The sequence below is a fragment of the Tiliqua scincoides genome, chromosome 4, assembly GCF_035046505.1.
Source record: "Tiliqua scincoides isolate rTilSci1 chromosome 4, rTilSci1.hap2, whole genome shotgun sequence".
Taxonomy (NCBI): domain Eukaryota; kingdom Metazoa; phylum Chordata; class Lepidosauria; order Squamata; family Scincidae; genus Tiliqua; species Tiliqua scincoides.
In genome coordinates, this window is record NC_089824.1 from 19,402,002 (window position 1) to 19,428,968 (window position 26,967).

Genomic DNA, 26,967 nt, shown 5'->3' on the forward strand with positions numbered 1-26,967 from the left:
CTCAAAACCCATTCTTTTTTGTTTTCTTCCACCAGTTTGATACCTCTCTCTCCAACTATTTTAATGTCCCCCAAGAGCTGCTTCATGAGGACATATTCTTGCTCAGTTCCCCCTCCCCGGTTTTGTCTCTGCTATGTTTCTAAAGTTTGTTTGTGCCAGAACCTGTAGTTTGTTGCTACTAGAAAGTTTCACACACACTTACCAAAGAATCTAGTGTGTATTCCTGGGCCTTGCATTCCCTACCATAGTGTTGTAATCAGGGCTGGTGTCAAGTGATGGGCACCTGTCAATATCTGTATCCGTAGCCTTGATGTGGTGGAGCAACTCTCTCATGGCTCACTCAAGTGTGTAGGAACCTATGAAGGTCGAGTTTGTCTGGGGTCCCCAGAAACCTGTAGTATGCCTTGGCTGTAATCCAGTCAAACATAGCTGTGCCCATCGCCGTTCTTGCACTAAAATTGGGAATGGCAATAGGTTTAAATGTAAGTATATTGACACCAAATTGATGTCCAAGTGACACCAAGTGGGTGGGTGTACGTTGACACCAAGTACATTGAAACCAAGTGGGTGGGTGCACAGGAGATGGAAACTTAGCATTCAGTTCTGTGGGCTGCTTCATCACAGGAAGGTTTGGGTCATGTTCTGTACTTTATATATATCATTGTGAATTGCTTAGAACTTGGAAAGTTGAAACCTTTTACGAGTGTTTGCTACTCCATTATGTTTTGTAGAATACAGTTACCTTGTAGTGGGCATGGTCACTCTGAAGTGGAGAATATTTGAACCCCAACAAGTTTTCATTTGTTTCTAGGCAAAATCCCATAATGAAAGTAATAGCTGTATTCCTTGCAGTGCCGGTATGATAATTTAAAGTTTTCATTTCCCCTAGGAACAACAATACCTCAGCTTCTCAACAGTACATCCAACAATTTGTACCTAAACTTTCAATCAGATATTAGTGTATCCGCTGCTGGATTTCATTTAGAGTACACAGGTAATGTACTTGCCATATGTCTTCTCATTCTGTAATACATTTGGAAACATATTTCTATATAATCAAACATTGCATGCAAAGCTGCCATAGTCTTGGGGCTGTAGTTTTATACATGCTTACATGGGAGTAGGTCCCATTGAAATCATAAAGGCTTATTTCTGAGTAGACATGCGAAGGATTGTGTTGCCAGTTTAGTACACTTACAGCCCAATCCTATGGGCCTGCTGTGTTGCCAGAATCTGCTTTGCAGCGGTGCAGCACGATTTATAGGGGTTGCAAAGTGCAGTGCTCCATAGGGTACAACCTGGCCACAAACAGTGAGCAGCAATGGCCAGGTGACAGTGGCCTCCCTGGAGTCCCCACATCCCATATGCCAGCAGTGGGGGTGGAGGAGGAAATGGGAGGAGCGGGGGTGTTTCTGGGCAGGGAGGAGGGAGGAACTGGGAGCTCTAAAGTCAAGTATTTTTATAGATTTTTGCTCCATAGAATCCTATCTTAGGTGGGGTGACTCAATCAGGAGATCCTCCGTTGTTAGACAAGAACCCAGCTGGGTGCTGCCTTCCTTTTGCCACCCAATTGTGGATGTGGTTGCTAGTTGGATTGTCATTGGATTGCTCCTAGGTTGAGCCTAGGTTGAGCCTATGATGTTGGTGAGGACCACTGGAGGTATGAAACCTTTTATAAAAATTGTAAAACTTTCTCAAACTCAGGAGTCTAAGAAAGTGGTTAGGATTATAAACAATCAAATATGCTGTTCCAGCTGGATTAGGGTTGTAGACTTTCACTGGAATTTCATTTAAGGAAAAAACAGTCTCCATTGAAACTTGGAGCATTGAAAGCATGGATCAGTTAAGGAAGGGAAAGGTGATTACATGGCTCACCTTTGGCCTTCCTGTCCTACTGATCTATGGCCTTTGACATCAGTCCTTTTAAACTGACCAAATTACCGGTCTGACCCTTTGCTGTCCAGGCAGGTACGAAGCACCTGTTTTTAGATATGTGTCTTCTCTGAACACCTTGAATTAAATGAAATTAACATAAATAATATATAGACCATGTAACAAACTCATTCATAAAAGGATTGTGATTGTAATTCTTGTTATAATTATTATTAATAAGAAGAATATTTAATGAAGAGAAATAAGATAACCAAATAGTAATACATAATCAGAATTAATGAGCCTTTAAACAACGAATGGCAAATTAGTGTTCTTTGGAATATGACTGATAGTGTTCTTCAAAGCACATGTAACATGCACACGGGGGAATGACAATTATTTGCGTGGGTTCTGTATAGTGGCCAAGGACACAGCTGTATAATGTAGCTGGGCAAGGAAAATGGAAGCAAGGGTAAAAGATGTAATAATGTTATTTTAGTGCTCCAAAAGAAAGTTAAGCCATTTCTGCCCGATGCTGCATACATCAAATGTGTACACCTGTGGTCTGGGCAGAAATGCTGGGCAGTTAAGCTAGGCCCCTGTTTTGAAACTAACAGCCCAATCTTATGCTGTCTCATGGAGCCTCTTATGACAACAGAATTCACTTCTGCTGTCGTAAAATAACTGCTGATAGAAGGGAAGTAACACGATTTGTTTTTTCATCATCTGCAGGTATTTGTCCTTTAATTAATAAATAAGTTAATTGGAATAGCAGTGATAATAATTTGGAGATTAATTGGATTCTCAATTATATTAGTATCCTGGTACCTACTTTGTGCCTTTCATATCACCTATTCTGCAGTTCACCTGAAATGCGTAAGAACTGCTAATATACATTTTTAAAACAAACTGCTACAGAACCGCACAGTTAATATCTGTCATTTTAACAATCATTAGATGACAAAAAAATCTATAAAAATAGAGATAATGACTCAAAAAATTAAAAACAAAGCAATTGCTTAGAGAATTATGTAGGTTGACTATGCTTTCTCCCCAGTTTCATCTGAAATTACTCATTTTTAGAGGATGCATTAATAATGGAGAAGGGTATTTGTGAATAATTACGAGCTAGTTATTTAGAGGAGAAGGGAAAACTGACAAGGAAAAAAAAGCTTATTTCAGGTTTTATTATTATTCTTTTTTCATAAGAAATTCCTACCAAGAGGCAGATCAGGGTTTTGGTTCCACACTTTACAGAACGGTCATGCTTGCTAGCAAGACACTGGTGTTACGTTCATATTCCCCACAGCAGGCTGTAAGGTGTACTGACAAAATGTCCTTTAAAACCTGAGCGCACACCACAGAGCTGCAGTCCAAATTAGGTCTCTGAGCTGCGTGTATACAGATATTTAAGAATGCTCATTTTTCATTCATGCTTGGCTTTTCTGTACAAGGCTTTTCTGATAAAATTGCACACATCATTTTTCACATTTTTATACCACAATTCCTCCAAGGAACTCAGGCTAGTGTACATAGTTCCACCCCTCCTTTTGTTCTCACAACAACCCTGTGAGGCAGGTGAGGTTGAGAGATAGAGAGAGCGGGAGAGAGAGAGAGAGAGAGAGAGAGAGAGAGTGGCCCAAGGTGAGCCAGGAAGCTTCATGGCTGAATGGGGATTTTTTTTAAAATAACTGTTGATGTTACATGGAGTGCAGAATCAAAAATGGTGATGTTGCCAAAATGTGCAACTACCAGGTTTGAAATCTGAATTTGCTTAGCTCATTATATTTGGTTGCAACTGAACCGTGCACTGCTTCTCTTAAAGTTCTTATACAGGTCAGAATATCAAATGAAGTTCTGTACATGTGCAGATAATATTTTTAACTTAAATCAAATGTTAATTCAGATCTTAGATACTAGTTACTCTTTGTGCAAAGGTAAACAGACTCCCATGGGTGCTTTTTGTTGCAAAAAGGGATCTAAATTAAGCAGAGCACTAAGACACTTTTTCTGGCTGTTCCCCACCAACCTCCACTAGTTTGCTGCTAACAATACCATGGGAACAGAGGCAATAAAAAGATTTCAAAGAAAAATACTGTTCACAAACATGTACATCTCTGTTGATAGTACAGGTCTTAGACCTGAAACAGGGAGTCCTATAGCTATTCTCTTTGCATGGGTGTGTGGACTCATGGCATAGTGGACTTCATATGGCTGGTCAGAACTGATGAAGAGAGGTCTGCGTGCTTGAAGGATCAGAAGAAGAGAATGAAGGTGGGGAGGAAGGAAACCAAGAAGGGTCATACCCCTGTGGGTTAAAGAGCATGAAGTAAAAGTCTAAGGACCCAGTCCTATCCAGTTTTCCAGCAGTGATGACAAGGGGTCATGTGCTGCATCTTGCAAGGGGGGGAGCAGTCATGGAGGCCTCCTCAAGGTAAGGGAACATTTATTCCCTTACCTCAAGGCTGCCTTAGTACTGCATCAGGGCTGGAAAGTTGGCTAGGATTAGGCTCCTGGGTTTAAAGCAGGATGCCAAAGCTGGGTATAAAGCAGGATGCCATAGGATGGAACTCCTTGCCACAGGATGTGGTGACAGCATCTGGCCTGGATGCCTTTAAAAGGGGAATGGACAAGTTTCTGGAGGAAAAATCCATTACGGGTTACAAGCCATGATGTGTATTCGCAACCTCCTGATTTTAGAAATGGGCTATGTCAGAAGCAAGGGAGGGCACCAGGATGCAGGTCTCTTGTTATCTCGTGTGCTCCCAAATTTGCCCACCTGGGGCATTTGGTGGGCTGCTGTGAGATACAGGAAGCTGGACTAGATGGGCCTATGGCCTGATCCAGTGGGGCTGTTCTTATGTTCTTATGATGCCAAAAATACATCCAGAGGTTAGGCTGTAGTCATAGATGATATCAAGGAAAGAAGGGAGCCAAAGCTGCTTTCCCAGGAGAAGGGTCATGTGAAATGGTCCATATAAGGATGGGTGCCCAGCATGCTGGTATTATGCTCAGAAGGGAGCACGTTTGTTTACAAGTTCAAATGTGCTGGGCAAGCAAGGTATGACCATACATGGAATTCTACAAGAAACAAAAGACAGGCAAGGCTTCTGTCAAGCCAATTTGAGTGGGGTGGGGGGAATGGGGTGATGGTTCTTATAAATCAAAAGTATGGCCTTCCTCTAGGCTGGGGCCTCCAAACCTTGACCCACAGGTTGGATCCAGCATGCCATGATTAGCCTTCTGAGTGGGTCAGTAGCGAAGCCTTACTGTTCTGGGCTGCAGTTTCCAGTTTTCACCACCAATGTTTGCACAAACATGCTTGGGGCAGCCGTATCCGACCCCTTTCTCTGGAAATAGGGGCGCAGAACCTTCTGGGGTGATTGCTTTGTTCCCTTTTAAAACTTCTAACTAGTGTGAAGGTGGTTGGCAACCTTCAGTCTCGAAAGACTATGGTATAAGCCTACAGCAACCGGTATTCCCAGGTGGTCTCCCATCCAAGTACTAACCAGGCCTGACCCTGCTTGGCTTCCAAGATCAGATGAGATTGGAAATGTGCAGGGTGAAGGGGAAACTGCAAAGTGTTGTGAATCTATGATGGGGGGGTGAGGGACTTCTGCTCTTCACCTCACCACAGTTTTCTTTCTTGTGTAGGATTTCAGCAAATAGTGGCTTGTAATGGTGAAGTCATTAGCACCCCACAGTAAATATTCTTCATTCTCTCAGAATTTATTATGCTGTTATTCTGTGCAAGAAACTCAAATGGAACTGTAAAAAAACGAATATATCTAAATAAGGATTTTATTAAGTGAATGCAGTAGAATGTTATTCTCAGTTGTTCAGGGTCTTATTAACAACTGTGTTAACTCTTCATATCGGCATTAAGATAAACAGTTAAAAAGAAACTCTGAGCAATTTCTTTAGTCCAGAGATGTGGATATTCAAATACTAATTTTCACCATGTGAGAAGCATTTCAAAATGCCTTTTTATTTTTAATTGGAACATCTGATTTGGCTGGATATTGCTTTCCAGGCTAGCTTTTCTGACAAAGACAACTTTTAAGTGATGCCTATGTAGTTTTAAGCCTATTTTAATTCTGGTCTAACATCCAGAAGGAAGTCTTTTGTGTTCAATATTTAATTTTGTGTTCGTGTTTAATTTTTAAACACTCAAGTTCTTTATTTTTTAGGATTATTAAACTCATGTTTAAATCACTTTCTGAGTCTTGTTCTCTGGGAACAGCTTCATTCAGCTGCCAGCATGTTCCAGATATACTTTAAACTGTCATTTGAGTTTTTGGTGTGTGCATTTTTTCCTGCTTTCACTACTTGTATACTTATAACATGTTCTCACTGTGTTATCTGAAAATAATCAGAAATGAGAGCACGAGTAACAGTGGACATGCTTCTCTGAGAGCCCAGTCCTGTCCTTCCCTCCCTGTCCCCTCCCCCTGCTGGTGCAGCCACATCAAAGACAGGTGCACTGTATCCAGAGGGGAGTGGATTGGGAGGCTTCAGAGGGATAAGTGGATTAATCCCCAGACAGCTCAGTAGCTGGCACAAGACTGAGGAGACAAAGGGGTGGAAAGGATTGAAAAAGAAGAGATAGGATCCAGTGCTCACTATCCATCCCCTCCAGCAGCTTCCCTTCCCCGTTCTGCACCCTTCTCTGCCCCATTTTGCCCCCTTACTCGCCCTGTTTCGTCTCCACTCCTGCCACCATCTTACCTGCTTCAGCAGCTGCTGGGTGGTCTGGCGATGGTCCAGGAATGCTACAACCTCCTGTGGCAGTGCTCCCAAAATGGCCACCAATGGAGCACTCTGCTCTTGGAGCACTCTGTGTTCCTGTTGTAAAGTTCTGTGCATGCTGACCCAATCCTAGACAGAGCTGTGAAAGACATAGGGCCTTTTCAGGAGACGTTTATGGAGCAACACCTAGGATCTTTACTTCCATGTGTGAAACTGCCCTCACAGAATGGGTTCCCCTGTATCCTATGCCTCTGCAGGCCCTTGCAGCCCCAAAAAATCCACTCACATGAATTTGGAATACCGTAGTACAGGATGGCATGTGATGGAGAACTGCAGCATGAAGGGGATTGGCTAAAATAGTTGCCCTTTGCATGAATAGAAGTGCTCTTCACACAACAACACTTTAGGGTCCAAGCCAATTAATGCATGTTTGTTAGGGAGCTGTATCGTCATGGAAGTCTATGCACATTTGTGCATTCCTTTGACGGTCTGCAGAGAGCCTATCTGTGCAAAGATCTAGCCAGAAACCTGAAGAAGCTGGATGTGCACTAAAACACTCCCCAGAATCTTCTGCAACATTCCAAGTCTCAATGCAAGGCAAGATGATGTGAAAAGGTTCCTTGAAGCCAGAAAGAGTGAAAACTTACAGTTTCAAGATTTGATTTTTCTGTTTATAAATTCTTTAAATGCACATGCAGGGAAATGTAACAACAATGTTCTACATATAGCTGAGTATCTGAGTAATAACAGAGGAAATTTATTTTGTCATTGTTAAGTTTTTTAACTTTTCACAGCTATAGGTTTGGACTCTTGCCCTGAACCACAGACCCCAAATAGTGGAATTAAAATTGGAGACCGATACATGGTTGGAGATGTGGTTTCCTTCCAATGTGACCAAGGGTATTCCCTTCAGGTAGGCTTCCTTTTCTTTTTGCCCTCACATGTATAATTTACATCATATATAACAATCTAAACCCAAGATTACTGAGCTGTGGTTCAGCCACAGTTCAATTGTATTTTCCAAAGGAGCACATATAAATTGATTAAAATGGATGATTACTGTATTATTTTGTTATTCTGTGGTGAGTATAACTCTTTGCAAACATAGGCTTGGATCCTATGAACCTTGAATGGACTTCTGTTTGTAGAATGTGGTTTTCCAACCTCTTCCTGCTTCATCTCATCCAAAAAGGTGCTTCTGATTATTAAAGGACTTCCAAAACAGCATTTGATGCAACTCAGGAGACTGTAGCTTGTGCAGGGGAAGAACTGGTGGAAGGTGGAACCTTCTGTGGAAAGCACCTTTGTATTTACACTCTTGGATCCAAGCCATAATGTATTTTATTTTCAAACCCAAGGAAAGAATGTGTTAATTTTAACTGTTAAACAAAGGCCACAGTCCTAACCAACTTTCCAGCACTGACTTAAGGGCAATGCAGGTCCAAGGTAAGGGAACAAACATTGCCTTACCTTGAGGAGGCCACCATGACTGCCCCCCAAAGGCAGGATGCAGCTCATGCCCCACTAGCACAGCTATGCCAAGTGCTGGAAAGTTGCTTAGGATTACACCCAAAGGCTGTCATCCATTAAGAGGCAAAAAAGAAAAGCAGGAAAAAGCAAGGATAAGGAATCAAGAGAGAATATAATGTTTGGGAGATCATCGATATAAGGTAGAAGCAGATATTTTCTACAGGTGAGTGTCACTTAGCGATGCTCTGGTGGGCGACAACCCACATATGCAATGGCTGCCACTGGTCCCTGTTCTCCCCCCCCCCATGGGGAGACCTCCAGAAGCCTTGTTGCCCGGGCTGGATACTGTGGTGGCCATTTCGGTGCCGCTACATCAAGGAGCAGGCAGTTTGGATAAGATTGGGCTGTATGACAGATACAGGGGGTCCCTGTATCTGTGGATCCTCTTATCTGCAAATCGGGTCCGCGGGGACCCCAGCACATGCCTCCCTTGCAGAACTCCCTTCACCTCTGGAGGGTTTTCTGAGCCCACAGAGGCAGCACTCATCCACCTGAGGCCTCTGCTGAATTCAGACTGACTCCTACAATGGAAAAGTGACTTCTGGTTTTTTTTTTGTTTTTTTCTGGGTTTTTTTTTAAACCAGAAGTAACTTTTTAATGCCTAATAAGGCATTAAATCCTCACAAGACTCTTATAAGGCATTAGAAACACCACTTTCCAGAAGTTCAGAAGTCCACTTTCCAAGACTTCCAAGTCGTGTTACTTGTTCTAGGAGTCAGTTTGAGCCTGGCACAGGCTGCAGGCAGATGTGTGCAGCCTTTGCTGGGCTTAGAAGACCCTCCAGAGGTGAAGGGAGCTGATCTTCCCTTGCTTTCAGAGGGTGGGGGAGCATTCTCTAGTATCCGTGCTTTCATTATCTGCAGGAGGTTCCGGAACTAAACCCCTGGGAATACCAAAGCACATCTGTAATGTAAACCTGTTTCTAAGGAGTGGATCTAACTTTTTAATTCTAAGCGGACAAGCATAGAATTGGGTTTTTATACAATTGTTTTATATAAATAAAAATTAGAATTATAGCCAGTTCCAAATGAGAAATACTGTGTAACAAAATAGGGCAAAATTTGCATAGTAGTAAAGTCAGAGCTACCCCTGATTTCAGCTAAGCCAGATTGCCACACTGGATTTCAGTTGAGCCAGTTTGTAAAAGTGTTTTTTTTTTTTTTTTTTTTTTTTTCAGTTTCTCCCAATGTGTAGCCTACATGGAGATTCCTTTTCTCCCTTAGTAAAGAACAAATGCCAAAGTAGAATGTCAAGTTGTCTGGATTTGTGAATGTCTGTTGGGATAAATGTTCAATTAATGGATTTTCGTTCTTCCCTAAATGTATGGACTTGCAGTTTCTACTACAGGATTGTTTTATTTAACACATTCAAGTGTACAGATGGGTGAAAATATATCTACCTGGTACCTTCTGCAAATTATATTTTTGCAACATTCATTACAGTAAAAGACACTTAAGCTGCCATGGGTAAAAGAATGTGGGCCTATCTATTTCTGCAGCCTTTTAATTGCTGTTGTGTTAGTTATGCAGCGCCTTGGTACTTTAACAGAGTTTCATAAGCCAATAGACAGATACGTTCTCCAAGCTGCTTATAATCTAAACATTGACACAGGGAAAAACAACAAAGGGAGGCGTGGGAAGGCTGAAGAAAGAATAATGAATCACTGAAAGAAGGGGAGGAGTGTAGTGATTAGGGTGACAAGATGTAGATACAATTACAGGTGTTTCCCTATAGTCTGGTTCTGTTCTGGAACTCCCCCCACAGTTATGTGAAACTGTGGATATGGGCAAACACCTGCCCCCCATCCTCCAGAGCAGAGCTCTGCTCCCCTCATCTCTGAAGGGTCCTCTGAGCCTAGCGGAGGCCGTGGATGAACACATGTCTTCTGGTTTCTCTGTGAAAATGGAAATCATGTTTTTAATGCCTTATAAGACATTGAAAACATCAGTTCCGTTTTCATGGAAAAACCCGAAGTCACAAGTTTTTAGTTCTAGGGCTCAGTCTGAGCCTGGCAGAGGCCGCAGACAGACGTCTGCAGCCTCTGCTGGGCTCAGAGGACCCACCAGAGGTGCAGATCACCCCTTGTGTCTGAGGGGGGGGGACACACGCGGGGGGTCCCATGGACCCAATCCATGGATACAGGATCCGCGGATACACCCCCCCATACTTTCAGTCCAATCTGTTTTTCAGTAACTTCTTCTAGCCACTCTACATCTTCTCTCCCTGACTTTCAGTTTGTTTGTTTGTTTGTTTGTTTGTTTGTTTGTTTGTTTGTTTGTTTGTTTGTTTGTTTGTTTGTAAAATGTGTGTTCCACATTTCTAATTTTAAAAAAGCTCAGGGCAGCTTATATACTAGTAAGAAAATGACAAACCAGATGATAAAACAACAAACAGTAAAGTGTTAAAAGCAGCAAAAACAGAGGTAGTAAATAACAATACAGTGCAACTATTTAAAGTTATGCCAGAAAACCCAAGGACTGGAAGCTAGATAGGCTAGATCTTCTGGGACAAGGAGTTTCCACCCGTCACCACCAACTGAACTTCAGAAGGTGGATACACCCAAGAGGCTCTCCATAGTTGATCGTATTGATCAATTAATGGACAGTAAGTTATCAAAATGTATATGGAACTTCTTCTCATGATCTAATATATAAATATTTCTGAATCAGTACTGATTGAACTAGTTTTTTTTTTCTACTTGGATGGCTTATCACTGTAAAAGTTATTGTGGCAATGCAAAATCTTATTGCTAACTTTCTAATTTTTTTTTTACTTATCTCTTATCATTGTAGGGGCATTCACATATCACTTGCATGCCTGGACCAGTAAGAAGATGGAATTATCCTATTCCAATTTGTTTAGGTACACTCTTGCATACAGTATTTGTGAATTTCATATGAAATCTAGAAATTTTCAAAGATCTAAAGTGTTAGATCGTATAAGAGTCTATTTATGAGTCCTTGTTTTGTTTCAGTTTTTCAGGGTGAGTTGCCAAATCAGTTGAAATAATTCTTAATTATCCAAGGCTGAAATAGAATCAGATGGAAAGAGTTCTATGATTAAAATTGGCAGTAGAAGCCAAAGAAGCATTGAGTTGGGTAACTGATTGTGTAGGCGTATTTTTGATTAAAACAAAATATCAGTCATATATATAACAAATTCAAAAAAATGCAGCCCTTCTGCAAATAAAGTGGGGGATCTCTTTGCCTGTACCTACCCTGCACAAGGCAAGGAAGGACAGGCAGCTGATTGGGGCTGAAGCAGCATTTCAGTGTACATGCTCCAAAACCAGCATTTCTGATCCTGGGAGGTTTCATGCCTCAACTTACCCACCTTTTGGATAGTCTGAGACTAGCTGGCTTTTAAGGAACAGGTAAGAATGTTTTACTTCCCACTTGAATGGCTATTGGCAGGAAGTTTTGTTCACCTTCTCTCAGGCTGTTGCTTGGGGTGTGCTGTGTTAGCCAGAGCAGAAACTATAGGCAAGTGTAGTGAGGGAGAGGGAGATAGAGTAGGGATCTGCTGTGACCTTAAGGTGAGCAAGAGTTGGAAGGGGAACCAGAACCATTCCCAAGAGGCATTCTGGTTTAGGGTGAAGGCTGATCCCTTGGGCTTGAATTGCAAAGTTCTTCTTAAAACCTATCAAGCTGGAGATGGGTAGAGCAAATTGGCTGCCTTGACCCCTGGTGTGGAAAATCTGTGGTCAGCAAAAGATGATCTCAGGTTGGAGCCAGTATGGTAATGTTCAAGGGGGAAGTTCCATTTGTCTCCTCCAGGATAGATGCATACACAAATGGGGGAGGAGTTCTGTTTATCATTGCAGGATGCATTGAATTCAATGTGTAATAAATAAAAGTGGCCCATTTCATGCCAAAGTTGACCTAATCTCATGTCATTTATTGGGGGGTACCTGGGCAATGTTAGATGGGCTACCCAAACTAGTATTCCTGACCGGTTAGAAGAGATGATCCAAATAATTATAAATTCCCCTAGAGATTTTGGCAAGCATGCCTAAAGTAAAGGAATATCTCTCACATTGACCTTCACATGCACTGTCTTCATTATCAGAGGCATGCTGCATGCTGAGGTATGTTTGGCAGAAGACAAAGCAAGGACTGCTCAATGGTAGCCCATAGACTGTGTAATTCCTTTATCTTCCCTGGCTGGCATATTCTTTGGCTGTTTTCAAACCAGTAATGAAGAGGCACCTGTTTCAGTGGGCTTTTTCTTAAGTATTCATGTATCTTTTCTCTTTATTTCTACTGGTTATCCTTTGAATTGTAGATTTTAATTTGACCTTTGACTGTTTGCTATTGTAGTTGCAGATTTTGGGATTTTTTGAACAATGTTGTAAACTGCTCTAGTGATCCCTATGGGGAAAGAAGGGCGGGGTATAATTTCAAATTGATAAATAATGGGGGAAGGCTATTAGTTGCAGTTGTCTTACTTCCTCCCCCTCCAGTTGTGGTGGCATGATAAATTTTAAAATATTATAAAACAATGTACAACATTTTATTTTAAAGGGACACTTCTTTAGCAAATTAATATGAAGGGCTTTATTATTTTACCTTGATTTAATCTGGTCTTAAGCTACTGCTTTGTGTATCTCTCTCATTTTGTAGCACAGTGTGGTGGTTCCATGTCAGATTTCAGTGGAGTGATCCTTAGCCCAGGCTTTCCTGGAAATTATCCCAGCAGCTTGGACTGCACATGGACAATTAAGCTGCCTATTGGTTTTGGTATGTTGCATACCTGCTTGTTTTCCTCTCCTGCTTTCTTTTAATAACTGGCAAATCACTGGGTGAGACACCTACAGTGCAGTCCTATATGCATAACTCCTGAGAAGAAAGCCCCATTGACTTTAATGGAATTTACTCCCTGATATAATGCTCACAAATCTCCCACCTTTTCTCTACCAATGAGTTTGTTTAAAAGATTCCCTCCAAAAAATGGACCCACTCCAGGGAAAATTAGATGTAAGCAAACCCTGAGGTAAGCCTCCACAGTGTGGGGGTAGTATCTGTGACAGCTATTTTGCTGGTGCAGGTCTGCATTAACCCATGCTGCAGGATCAGGCCCGGGAAGAATGTTAGTACATCGGCAGCATTGGTACTCTCCATACATGTTCTATGTCTTCATGAAACCCTAGATGGAGAGTAGGTAGGCAACCTTCAGTCTCGAAAGACTATGGTATTGCGCTCTGAATGGTTGTTCTGGAACAGCATCTAGTGTGGCTGAAAAGGCCAATTCGGGAGTGACAATCCCTTCCACGCTGGGAGCAAGTGCAGTCTGTCCCTGGTCTGTCTCCCTGGCTATGGGCCTTCCTTCTTTGCCTCTTTGCCTCAGTCTGTGGGCCAAGTGTCTCTTCAAACTGGGAAAGGCCATGCTGCACAGCCTGCCTCCAAGTGGGCCGCTCAGAGGCTAGGGTTTCCCACTTGTTGAGGTCCACTCCTAAGGCCTTCAGATCCCTCTTGCAGATGTCCTTGAATCGCAGCTGTGGTCTACCTGTAGGGCGCTTTCCCTGCACGAGTTCTCCATAGAGGAGATCCTTTGGGATCCGGCCATCATCCATTCTCATGACATGACCGAGCTAACACAGGCGTCTCTGTTTCAGCAGTGCATACATGCTAGGGATTCCAGCACATTCCAGATGGAGAGTAATACCATAATATTGCTATACCCACATGCGTTTATCATAACATTCAGCAAATGTTTATGCGAAAGTAAAATGTGATCATATAATAATAATAATAATAATAACAGGTATTTATTCAAGACTTTATTCAAGGCGGGTTACATAGGCAGACTTTTATTTAAATCCCTTATTAAATAGGGATTTTTACAATTTGAAAGAAGGTTCTTTCTTTCAAGAACCACTACATTCAAGGTGTTTCATTCCGATCTGGCTTCACATTCTGGCCTCCATCCTCCCACGCTCAGAGCAGATGGAAATAGCTCAGCTTCAGCTTGTCAGCTGCTTCAAGGTCGCACGGTGCCGGTGGCCTCGAACTGGCGACCTTGTGGATGTTATCTTCAGGCAGACGGAGGCTCTACCCTCTAGACCAAACCTTCTGCCCATCATATGCCAGAAAAATCAGAATCTAAATGTATATTGATCCAATAATACAGTAGAACCTCTTTAAGTTGACCACCCAAGGCACTGGAGGAATTGGTCAACATAGGGAGGTGGTCAACATACCAAAAAAGGCATTTAAATATTATCATGTTTAGCTCCCAGGACAACAAATGGAAGGCCAAGTTATTATTTAGACTGGATTTTTAAAAAGTTCTATTGCAAATATCAATGAGAATTGATCCTTTTACGATGCTTATGAGTTACCGTATTTATCGGCGTATAACACGCACAGGCGTATAACACGCATCTTCATTTTAAGAGGGAAATTTCAGGAAAAAAATAAGGGTAGCTCAGAACTTTTTTTTATTAATATTATTACCACATATAAGGTAAATAATGTAAAAGGACAGTAAAAGCAACTGTTTTAACAAAACTTTTTACCTAAGTTTAAATAAAAAAAAAAGAGTAAGGTACCGTAGTATCAGGGGGGTGTAAATTTGCATTCTGTACAACGCCAATCATAAGTAGTGAGGCATTTCCCAAACGTCAGTATTTCTTTGCCCCCACCCCACCTCACCTCCATCTCTTCCCCCACCCCACCTCACCTCACCTCAATCCCTCCCCCTCCCCTCCCCAAAGAAAGGGTCTCCACTTACCATATTCATCAGCTGCCAGCGGCTGTGATAATATGCGGCGGGCGCAGCGCTGACATCACGTCACGACGCTGCGCCGCCGGTAGGCACTATTGGGAACGGGATCCCTTAAAGAGGATTCCGTTCCCTGGACATCGGCGTATAACACGCATACATCATTTGCCCCCTATTTTCAGGGGGAAAAAGTGCGTGTTATACGCCGATAAATACGGTATATAATCTAAATCTATATCAAGAGACAGAGAATAAACAGCCCACAATCAGTGTTTTAAAAAAACCCTGAAAATTCATAAGCTTAAAAAAATTGTAAGTTAAAAAAAAGTACTTGGTTTCATAGCAGACAGGCAGACCAATGCTATCCCTTGCCAGCCCATAGCATGTAGCATGTTACATAGCCCCAACAGCTAAAAAAACAACAAAAACACACTTTTTTACTTAGGCTGCCTGGCCTCCACTGGGTCTCCTTAGATTCACTAATTGCCAGAAGGTGTTTGATACAATCCCTCAGTAAAAGCTGTTAAGAAAACTCCACAGTCAGGGAATAAGAGGACAGGTCCTCTCGTGGATTGGGAACTGGTTGAGAACCAGGAAACAGAGAATGGGTGTCAATGGGCAATTGACAAAAAAAGTGGAGAAAGGTGGAAAGTGGAGTGCCTCAAGGATCTGTCCTGGGACTGGTGCTTTTCAACATCTTCATAAATGACCTGGAAACAGGGATAAGCAGGGAGGAGGACAAGTTTGTGGATGACACTAAACTTTTCTGAGTGGTGAAGACCAGAAGGGATTGTGAAGTGCTCTAGAAGGATCTCTCCAAACCAGGAGAATAGGCAGCAAAATAGCAGTTGTGTTTCAATATAAGTGTAAAGTAATGCACTGGTGATGGGAACCAAAGTGAAAGGACAGTGGCTTCACTATGCACAAGCAACCTCATGTCCCTCACAACTTGGTACATGTCCAGGTACAATCAGCAGCCGGCACAGGTCTGTCGGCTGTGTGCAGTGTGTCCACCTATAAAAACCCTTTCGCACACGCGCTAGCAGGCGTAGGGGAGGGATTGTCGCATGGCTTCTTACTTTTCCAAGATGGGACAAACCAGACAAAACACAGGCCCACAGTATCGCGTTCAGTGGGCAACTTACAGAGGGTTAATTAATACTCTGTGCAATGGTCGACATGATCAAGATACAACTTATGGAGGTGGTCAATATAGAGAGGTTGGTCTCCCATAGTGTATATGCAGTGTCTGTCTATACTGTGAAAATTAGGTCAACTTAAGGAGGTGGTTATTATAGAGAGGTGGTCAACTTTGGAGGTTCTGCTGTATGTCTTGTTCACATCAACTCTTTCTCCATTGTGTATGTGGTTTTATAGGCATGGTTATTGTACAAAAGGTTGCTGCATTTCACCAAATGAAATTCTTTTATCAAATGATTTTTTTTTCAGGTGTGCACTTGCAGTTTGTTAATTTCTCAACTGAAACAATACATGATTATTTGGAAGTAAGAAGTGGATCAACAGATATTAGTACCGTTATTGGAAGACTCAGTGGCCCTCAACTGCCAGCTTCTCTTTTTAGTACAACCCATGAAACTAGTTTATATTTTCACAGTGACTATTCTCAGAACAAACAAGGGTTTCATATTGTATATCAAGGTGAGTGGTTCACCAGTTCGTATTAGGGACTTTAAAAATATATATTTCATCTCCAGAGCTATACAAAAGTGCATGTTATTTGGAACTGCATATTATAAATAATCTCGGAATGCGTAATCAAAGTCACTTCCCCTTGGTAAGTGATGTATAGGATTGCAACCTTACATCCCAATCCTATGCACATCTACTCAGAAGTAAGTCCCATTAGAGCTTATGGGACTTACTCCCAGGAAAGTGTGGATAGGATTGGGCTGCCAGTATTTCAGTCTTTTCCTCCTCTGGTGTGATTGTGGTTAATGTGTTTCCTAATTTCTATTATGGCAGACAAATGCAGAAGATTTTTTTTTATAATTTATTGTCTGCAATAATGGTATAAGTTTTTAAATTTAAATATATATCAGAAAATAATAATATAATAATAATAACAACAACAGGTATTTATATACTGCCTTTCTGGCCAGTGGATTGCTCCTTTGGCTTTATTCAAGGCGGTTTACATGAGCACACTTTTTCTAAACCACCCAAAGGAGTTTTTACAATGATCAGAGAAGTTCTTTCTTTCAAGAACTGACTACATTCCAGGTGGATCTTCTTATAGTCTCATCACATTCTGGCTGCCGTCTCCTCCCACACAAAGAGCTTCAGAGCTGGCTTCTTTTGGCTCTAACCCAAAAGAGCTCTGCTCAGCTTGTCAAGGTCTTGTTTCTCCCGGGGCTTCCAGTGATCTTGAACAGGTGAACTTCGGACCAAGAAAGGACCTTTTCCTTTTGGCATTTGAATTATGTTGTGCTTTTCCCCCCAGCATATCAGTTGCAAAGTTGTCCTGATCCTCGCCCATTTCGCAACGGTTTTGTCATTGGAAATGACTTCACTGTAGGACAAACTGTTTCATTTGAATGTTTTCCTGGATATACATTAATTGGAAATTCAGCACTTACTTGTCTTCATGGGATCAGTCGTAACTGGAACCATCCTCTACCAAGGTGTGAAGGTATGTTTTCAACAGAAATGAACTAATTCATACAACATTTCCTTATATTGTCTTTTTTACAACTAAATACTCAAAGAATTGCAATGTAATCATCAATGGTCTGGGAGGCTGAAATGGTTAAGAAGTTGGGAAGTGGGTGGTAGTATTGCACAATCCCTTCCCTTCTTCAAATCCCTCCCCCCCCCCCAATTGGGAATCCCTTCCTCCTTGTTGAAAATCACAGGGAAATGCACATGCAAAATGAGACAGGCTGTAGCTAGGGAGCCTGTAATCCAGAATCCTGGCCCTGAACCTGCACTAGGCTTAGATTTCAAACCTCAAGGCAGATAATAAAACCACATTTTATTTTACTTACCTGCAGTCTCTAGTACATTGTAAGCACTTTATACATTAGTTATATTCCCTCCTATAATAGTGTATTTTTGTGGAAGGGGGGATTGAGCAGGGTTAGTGCACTGCACATGTCACAGACAAAGGTTTTTAACTTTTCATACCATTTAAAAAATGCAAAATCATTATGGCATTCATGCACATTACTGTCTTCTGTGTTTTACAGCTCTCTGTGGAGGGAATATAACTGCAATGAATGGCACTATATACTCTCCTGGCTATCCTGATGAGTACCCAAACTTCCAAGACTGTTTTTGGCTTGTAAGAGTTCCACCAGGAAATGGCATTTATATTAATTTCACTGTTCTTCAAACAGAGCCTATATATGATTTCATAACTGTGTGGTAAGCAGAAGCTAATACTATTGATTCATCTTATGGCAAGTGACATGTAGCAACAAGACAGATTTCAAGCTGCATTTTACTGATTTGGCATGTTTTAGTGTTCCAGGCTAGTGGTACAGAATGATTTCCAAAACTAACAATCAAAGAGCATCTTTCAGTAAAGTAGCTAAATAATGGTAAAGTATTTCATGTTTGAAAATTCTTTTCAAGTCATTGTTAGAATTACTTGCTCATGTTGTGTTTCATGGTAAATAAGCCTGTAAGTAAATGTAGTATACAGCATTTATGAGTAATTTCTTAACCCTTTTAATGGGATTCAGTATTGCTCTATGTCAAGAGTGTCTTGAAGGTATCTACAGATCACTGGATAATGCTTCCTGGTTCACACATGTATGTTTACCCCTTTGTAATCTGCATATATCTACAGATCACTGGATAATACTTCCTGGTTCACACATGTATGTTTACCCCTTTGTAATCTGCATATATCTACAGATCACTGGATAATGCTTCCTGGTTCACACATGTATGTTTACCCCTTTGTAATCTGCATATATCTACAGATCACTGGATAATGCTTCCTGGTTCACACATGTATGTTTACCCCTTTGTAATCTGCATGTGTGAATAGCCAATCAGAGAAATAACTCTACAAGTTAAACATTCACGATGCATCACTTCAAATGCAATGTATTAACAAAGCCACTTCACACATTCGGGTACTGGTCAGCAACTGCACAGCAGTGGAGTTGATGTTTACACAGCCCCTCTATTTCCTTGTACATGTATGTGCAAATTAACATATCCCATTTATTTTGTAGGGACTTAAGTGTTTTTTATGTGTTTCAAATGAGAGAACAATCAGAAAACAATCAGGGAACAACCCTAGTCCTGAGCATTCATGGGCTAGAGGAGGAATCAGGCCTGAGAGAGAGAGAGAGAGAGAGAGAGAGTTACCATTACCAAGAGGCTGGAAGACAAAGGCTCCATCAGGGTAAATGAAACAAGAGTTTGTAGGGAAGAGTCTGAGATCCAATGGAAGATTAACAGAGCTAATGGGGCAGGAATGAAAAGTGCACATGGCCAGGGACTATAAAAGAAAAGAAGGCTGAAATTCATATATTGATTTGAAAATTAACCAGATGAGTAATTGACTGCAGGTAAGCCTCTAGTCTCCCGTATTGCAGGAAATTACTCTCTCTCTCTCTCTCAATTTTCTTATTCCAGATATCCATAATTGAATCCATCCAATATATCCAATTTTTCCGTTAGCAATCTTGTTCTGTAGCAGTTGCTCCAGCAATATTGAAACAAAAATGTATGGTTTTTCCTAAATTTGAAAGTGTGCTTCAAGCAGTATCATGTGGAATAAGTAACCACTTGATGCAAATCAAGACACCGAGCAACCAGCCGTTGAAGTGCACTACTCTTTAGGTTTGATTCTTTTCTGAAGGAAAGAAACACACAGGGGAGCAAGTGGGGCAGTGTTAGGAACAGAGCAAAATGCAATATTATAGCTTGGCATTTTTTTTAAGGTGACATTTTGACAAGAATTGAGTTGATTAAAAATCTTTGAGCACATTAAAGGCCACATCATTTTAAATGGCCAGTAATTTTATGGTCATTCAAATGTCAGCATTTCAGCATCCAACTATGATTACAGATCATGCTGCTGTGGCTCAATGTTAACATCTATAATGGAAATTAACTGCACCTGCACATTAGACGGGCACTTTGAATGCTCTATAAACATTGTTTTCAGAACATGAAGTATTGGTAAAACGCACTTGGCAGAAATCTTATGGACAGTAAAAAGATCATGTGTATTGTGTTCTGTGGTAGTTTTGCACCATGCAAAAGAATGGGCACATGCCATGAATGTGGGGGTGGGTGTGCTGTAACTCAGTGGTAGAACATTTGTTTTGCATACAGAAGGTCCCAGGTTCAGCTCCTGGAAGCACCTTCAGGTAGGGTAAAGAAAAATTCCTTCCTGAAAACCTGGCAAACTGCTGCCAGTCAGTGTCAAAATACTGAACTAGATGGACAAATGGTCTGACTCAGTATAAGGCAGCTTCCTAGATTCTAACAGTCCTGGGAGACCAAGAAATGCCACCCCTAGAGCAGCAAGGAGTACAACACATGGACTGCTTCTTACTTGGTCTTCATATTTGCAGATTTAGAGATAGCAAAGTGAAGATGACATAGAGCAAAATGGAAAGAAACTGCTTTCTCAAGGTCTGAAGAAAAAGTTGATACATAAAAATAGTAGATGGAGAAAGAGAGTAATAGTTAAGGAATGAGTGCAGGATTGTAGGCTGTGATGATGATGATGATGATGATTAACATTAACAGTATTTATATACCGCTTTTCAACAAAAAAGTTCACAAAGCAGTTTACAGAGAAAAATCAAATAACTAAATGGCTCCCTGTCCCAAAAGGGTTCACAATCTAAAAAGATGCAAATGAATACCAGCAGACAGCCACTAGAACAGACAGTGCTGGGGTGAGGAGAGCCAGTTACTCTCCCCCTGCTAAAAAAAGAGGAGCACCCACTTGAAAAAGTGCCTCTTACTCAGTTAGCAGAGGTTAGCAAATATATGCTTCTTCTTATTATTTTTTTAATAGGATGCACACTAACCTATTAGGTTATGTTCTCTGAGAACTGCTGCTGTACAGCTGTCATTTGTTTCAATAGTTCTTTAGTGCAAGTTCTGATGAAATTGAAAGAGAAAAAAAAGACAGATACCAGCTTCTCTTGGAGAATTTTATCAATTACTTATTACTTGCAGAATTACCTGGATTTCCCCCCCCCCAACACTTTCTCACTCATTTTGTGAAATTCTCTCTACAGTAAATGGCAAGACATGTATTTAATTGTGGTGTTGTTTTTCTTCGTGTCATTCTTTAGGGATGGGCCCGATCAAGGTTCTCCTCAGATTGGGCAGTTTAGCGGGAACACTGCTTTGGAATCTGTTTATAGTACTTCAAATCAGATACTCATCAAGTTTCACAGTGACTTTACAACAAGTGGCTTCTTTGTGCTTAGTTATCATGGTTAGTGTTACACAAATTTACTGATAATCTACTAAAGATTTAGCTTTAGTAGGTTTTATATTATATTATAACTATATGTTAACTGTATATTGTTGTACTTTCCATAATCACAGCCATTATATTTTTAAGATGGTTACTTTTGCACATAACAGTAATGAGTAGTCACATTCTAGGTTGTAGGAAAATTGAAAATACTGGCAGCCTGTGCTGCATGAGAATAGGATGACAGAATTTGTTCAGACAAGTTGAGAAGCAACCCTGGTACCCATGTACCTGTCCCAGGCACAGAAAAGAGAAATAGGTAGGTTTCCCTAAAGTCCAGCACTGACAAGTTGTTTGGGGAAAGGGGCCAAAAATGCTCTGCAAATAATCTGGTAATTACCCAAGAGGCCTTTCAACACACAATCTCATAAACTATTCCTTCCCCATGATAAAGAGTCCCAACTTATGATCCCAAATATCCTGTCTTAATGGCATCCCAACTCCATCCTTCAGTTATTCTGTATTCAGATCTGGTCTCAAACCATGTTTTTATTCTCTGCTGTCCTTAAGCTGTTGGAATATGGTGACAATTGCCCACTGTTGCAGTTTCCAGTCTCATTTCCTTCTCTCATTCCCCTGTTGCTACAGCTATCTTTATATTTTGCTAACTGGAGCTGGGGGAATATTAGAATTATCCATTGTTCCATTTATAAAACAAGAGTTACTGTGTTCCAGATTCCCTAGAAGTTGCACCTTCTTGTCTTGGCAGCTCTGTTACTTACTCTCAAATGAGTGGAGCCTGGCCTTGGTAAATCTCTAGAGAGGAAAAGACACTCTGCTCAGAAGCACTGTGTTGTTTGTTAAATCACCTTATGTTGCAGATCTAAGGGTTTGCACTGCAAGCAGGTTCAGAGTGAAGGTCTTGTAAATCCCACCGAGAATAAAATTCCTTCCGTTCTACCAATGGTCCTTCTGAAATGAAAGGAGAGACATAGACATGTCCCATAGAATATTGGCGGCAAGAAGGTACTCTCTTTCAGTTTCTCTAGATGTAAAGGTGAGATGAAAGAAGTTTGTAGGAGGCCAGAGAGGAATTGTTTCCACCGTAATGTATTTCTTAAGTGTACCCTGGGGAGTGCTCCCTATCTAAAGCAACACCAGCTTTGCTTTCACTACTTTTAGGTGCAGATGTTTGCATTTAAAGTTACAACAAGGTGCAAAATTATAGTATCTCCAATTATCTTCTAAGGAGTTTATCACCTGAAGAAGCTACACTTGTGGTTTTCTCATCTTTGTTTGAAAAACCTACAGTTCTTAAATTACTAGGTGTTTTTGTTTAAATTTTGTTTAAGTGGTGGTAGGAGGAGATTCTTGGAGGTAATTTTATTTTCACAAACTTTTACTTTTGTCTCCAGTACACCAGTCTTCCCAAACATGTGATAATTGAGGGATCACCCTCCAAAATGCTGAACCTGGAAATAAAACTATCTCTGTCTTCCTAACTTCCAAATTCTAATGAGTTATGGTGGTCTTCCTTTTAGACTGTGATCCTTTCAAGATAAAACTTTTAACTATTGTTCATTTGCTATTCTTTGAAATGGAACGCTACATTAATCAGAATGCCTTCCCCATTTTACAGCATACCAACTTCGAGTATGTCAACCTCCACCTGCTATACCAAATGCTGAAATCCTAACCGAGGATGATGAATTTGAAATAGGTAAAGCCAGTCTTCATATAAATATAATATTCTTTTAAAGAAAATTCCTGAATGTACTTAAAATTATCTGGTGTTGAAGTTCTGAGCACACATAAAAATTACAAGTAACTTTATGTTTAATAATAACTTACAATTAATTAATTTGAATTCCCTGTATAATTTGGAAAATATGCGCATAATCAGAAGTTTAGAAAACTCAGCTACAACTGCAATTTTTTAACGGGGGGAGGGAGAGTATTGGAAAAACATGCTATTTTTAAAAAAAGGTTTTTTGTGTGTCTTCTGAGTTGTATTCTCATGGCATTTTCTAATTATCCAGACTAAAATGGCCTGTACTGCTTTAACTTACAATCTCTTAAACATGACTTGATGACTAACTTCTTCCCCTAGCCACCCCTAGGTCAAGAGGGTATCCTAAAATGTCAGTCAGCCTCAATATGACCCTATTTATTTATTTTATCTGTTAACTGTATTTTTTTCCTGCTATTCTTCCCATATAGGGGGCCCAAAGCAACTTACATAGATCATAAAAACAGAAAATACAAAAAGGCACAAAATCCCAGTTAAAACAATTACAAAATATTGAATAACTCAAAACATTTAAAGCAACCTAAAACTTAATTGCCATGTAAAGCACAAGAATAAAACAGCAGATGCCGTATAAAAAGGGCTGAACCTGTGAAATCCAAATGTTCTTCTTAAAAAGGCTGAGAACTCATGGAAAACAATAGAAGTATTTGATACTAAAATGTTACCTCCCTGAAAATGTGCTTTATGTAGAGATGTTTGAAAACGATGTTATTTACTTTACTCAGAAATAAGCCCATTGTGCTCAGTAAGACAGGATACAAACATATCTTACTCACCAGAAACCACCACCTCTAATTATATGGTAAAAACTTGTTTTTACACAATATTTTAATTGTGCAAGACTGGCTTATCTCCTGATCAAAGCAGGATTTAAAGGCAGCAAGAGAGCTTTGAACTAAGCCTCAAAACTAGGCAGTAACCTGAATTCCCTGGAGGCTAGGAAGCAGAACAAGAGAGCCAGAGGTGCTCCTCCCAGAAGGGCACTCAACAACAAGGCCCACAATGGTTGACTGTTCAGTCTGCAGTGGTACAGCATCTTTGGTCACAGACCAAGAGTAAGGCAGGAGGAAGGTGAAAACAGAAGACATGAGGATCTAGTGACCCAGGCCTGTCACGCACAGGATCCTAGGTGAATTTTTGAGGAGTGAGTTAATAAAGGGGCCTTTCTTTGTAATTAGACAGCCTTCAATAAATGCTGCCTTTGAGCCCAATCCTATGCATGTCTACTCAGAAGTAAGTTCCATTATAGTCAATGAGGCTTATTTCCAGGTTAATATGTATAGGATTGCATCCTTTGTCTTTGCACCTTTATGAGGGTATAGTAGCTAGCTCAGGAGGTCCATTGACTTATTAACGGACATCCTTTATTGAGTTTAGCCATCAAGGTAGGACAGCTAGATTGTGAGGATAGCTAGATTTGAATGTTCTTCTTCTGTTTTGCTAACTACTTGTTTTTCCTAAGCCAGGAGGTTCCTAGGAGGTGGCTTTAGTCACAAGTTTAAACTTGTTGCACCAAAAACTCGTGGTTGTTTCATTAGAATTTTGGAGCAGGCAAAGCTCCATGTGAAGCAGACTGGTGAGGGAGTGATTGCTCTGATTAAAAGTGTGGCCTTCCCTTTGGTCTGTGGATCTGAGGCCTCTTGTCATCAGTCCTAGTGTTAACATCACCTGGGCCATGCTCTCCTTGCAGATTCCAATTTCCGTGTACACATGGAAGCACAAGTGTGCTTCCTCCATGCATTAAAAAGTAATTATCAGGCAACACCACTGAGAATATTTTGGCTGTAAAAACATCTACATTCTATCATAACACATAATCTGGCCAACAGGGGTTGGCTGCAATTCTGGCAAGCAATATCTGCGGATGGAGGAGTTGTGCACATGCAACTGGATGTGTTTTGAAATATTTTACTGCAGCCAATTACCTGGCTGAATGGACAAGATGATTTTCCTTTAACAACAGTTTGCCTGTTCAGCTGGATGATCGACTGCTGTAAAAACATCCAGAAACCCTCCAGCCACATGTGTGTGGCTCTTTCCCAACTCAGCATATGGCTTATGATGTGGCCTTTGCAAGGAGGTAAAGGCTCACAAAGAAACATTCATATATATGTTTGTGTAGAATATAATGTGCATTTTTTATCCTTGCTGTGTCTGCAGCCATTGAATGCAAATGCTCTCTTTGGAGCATTCAGTATATGAGTTTAAAAACTCCTCGAAATACGTTCCAGAACTTGTTTTTTAATCCTGTCCTGTAGTTGTCACTCCAAAAGGTCAGGTGTTAATCACAGTATCCAACATCTGAAAAGGGGAAGCAGGAAAAAGGATACTTGATAAAGTAAAGCAAAGTAAAGTACTTTGATAAGGGAATAAGGATACTTGATGGCATCTCTCTTTAATTACTTCCATGACTATTACAGAATTTAGAGCTTTAGTCTCTGAAAGCCTGCTGCTGCTCTCCACATGGTAACAAGCATCCCAGGCTCGTGAGTCATAAGAACATAACAACAGCCCCATTGGATCAGGCCATAGGCCCATCTAGACCAGCTTCCTGTATCTCACAGCAGCCCCACCAAATGCCTCAGGGAGCACACCTGATAACAAGAGACCTGCATCCTGGTACCCTCCCTTGCACCTGACATAGCCCATTTCTAAAATCAGGAGGTTGCACATGCACATCATGGCTTGTAACCCGTAATGGATTTTTCCTCCAGAAACTTGTCCAATCCCCTTTTAAAGGCATCTAGGCCAGATGCTGTCACCACATCCTGTGGCAAGGAGTTCCACAGACCAACCACACACTGAGTAAAGAAATATTTTCTTTTGTCTACTCTAACTCTCCCAACACTCAATTTTAGTGGATGTCCCCTGGTTCTGGTGTTATGTGATAGTGTAAAGAGAACATAAGAACAGCCCCACTGAATCAGGCCATAGGCCCATCTAGTCCCGCTTCCTGTATCTCATAGCAGCCCACTAAATGCCCCAGGGAGCACACCAGATAACAAGAGATCTGCATCCTGGTGCCCTCCCTTGCATTGGCATTCTCACATAGCCCATTTCTAAAATCAGGAGGTTGCACATACACATCATGGCTTGTAACCCATAATGAATTTTTCCTCCAGAAACTTGTCCAATCCCCTTTTAAAGGCATCCAGATCAGATGCCGCCACCACATCCTGCATCAAGGAGTTCCACAGACCAACCACACGCCGAGTAAAGAAATATTTTCTTTTGTCTGTCCTAACCCTCCCAACACTCAATTTTAGTGGATGTTCCCTGGTTCTGGTGTTATGTGAGAGTGTAAAGAGCATCTCTCTATCCACTTTATCCTTCCTATGCATAATTTTGTATGTCTCAATCATGTCCCCCCTCAGGCGTCTCTTTTCTAGGCTGAAGAGGCCCAAATGCCGTAACCTTTCCTCATAAGGAAGGTGCCCCAGCCCAGCAATCATCTTAGTTGCCCTCTTTTGCACCTTTCCCATTTCCACTATATCCTTTTTGAGATGTGGCAACCAGAACTGGACACAATACTCCAGGTGTGGCCTTACCATAGATTTGTACAACGGCATTATAATATTAGTTGTTTTGTTCTCAATACCTTTTCTAATGATCCCAAGCATAGAATTGGCCTTCTTTACTGTCGCCGCACATTGGATCGACACTTTCATCGACCTGTCCACCACCACCCCAAGATCTCTCTCCTGATCTGTCACAGACAGCTCAGAACCCATCAGCCTATATGTGAAGTTTTGATTTTTTGCCCCAATGTGCATGACTTTACACTTACTGACATTGAAATGCAGCATCTGCCATTTTGCTGCCCATTCTGCCAGTTTGGAGAGATCCTTCTGGAGCTCTTCAC

General features: G+C 41.1%; 1 protein-coding gene across 1 annotated transcript in view; it reads left to right on the forward strand.

Moving 5' to 3' along the window:
• CSMD3 (CUB and Sushi multiple domains 3) overlaps window positions 1-26,967 on the forward strand; it is a 710,986-nt gene that overhangs the window by 577,907 nt on the left and 106,112 nt on the right. The window contains exons 39-47 of the mRNA XM_066624387.1: window positions 890-994; window positions 7,416-7,534; window positions 10,944-11,013; window positions 12,774-12,890; window positions 16,324-16,533; window positions 17,336-17,524; window positions 18,081-18,258; window positions 21,168-21,313; window positions 22,935-23,015. Coding sequence (XP_066480484.1) covers window positions 890-994; window positions 7,416-7,534; window positions 10,944-11,013; window positions 12,774-12,890; window positions 16,324-16,533; window positions 17,336-17,524; window positions 18,081-18,258; window positions 21,168-21,313; window positions 22,935-23,015 — 1,215 coding nt within the window. The remainder of the gene's footprint in view (window positions 1-889; window positions 995-7,415; window positions 7,535-10,943; window positions 11,014-12,773; window positions 12,891-16,323; window positions 16,534-17,335; window positions 17,525-18,080; window positions 18,259-21,167; window positions 21,314-22,934; window positions 23,016-26,967) is intronic.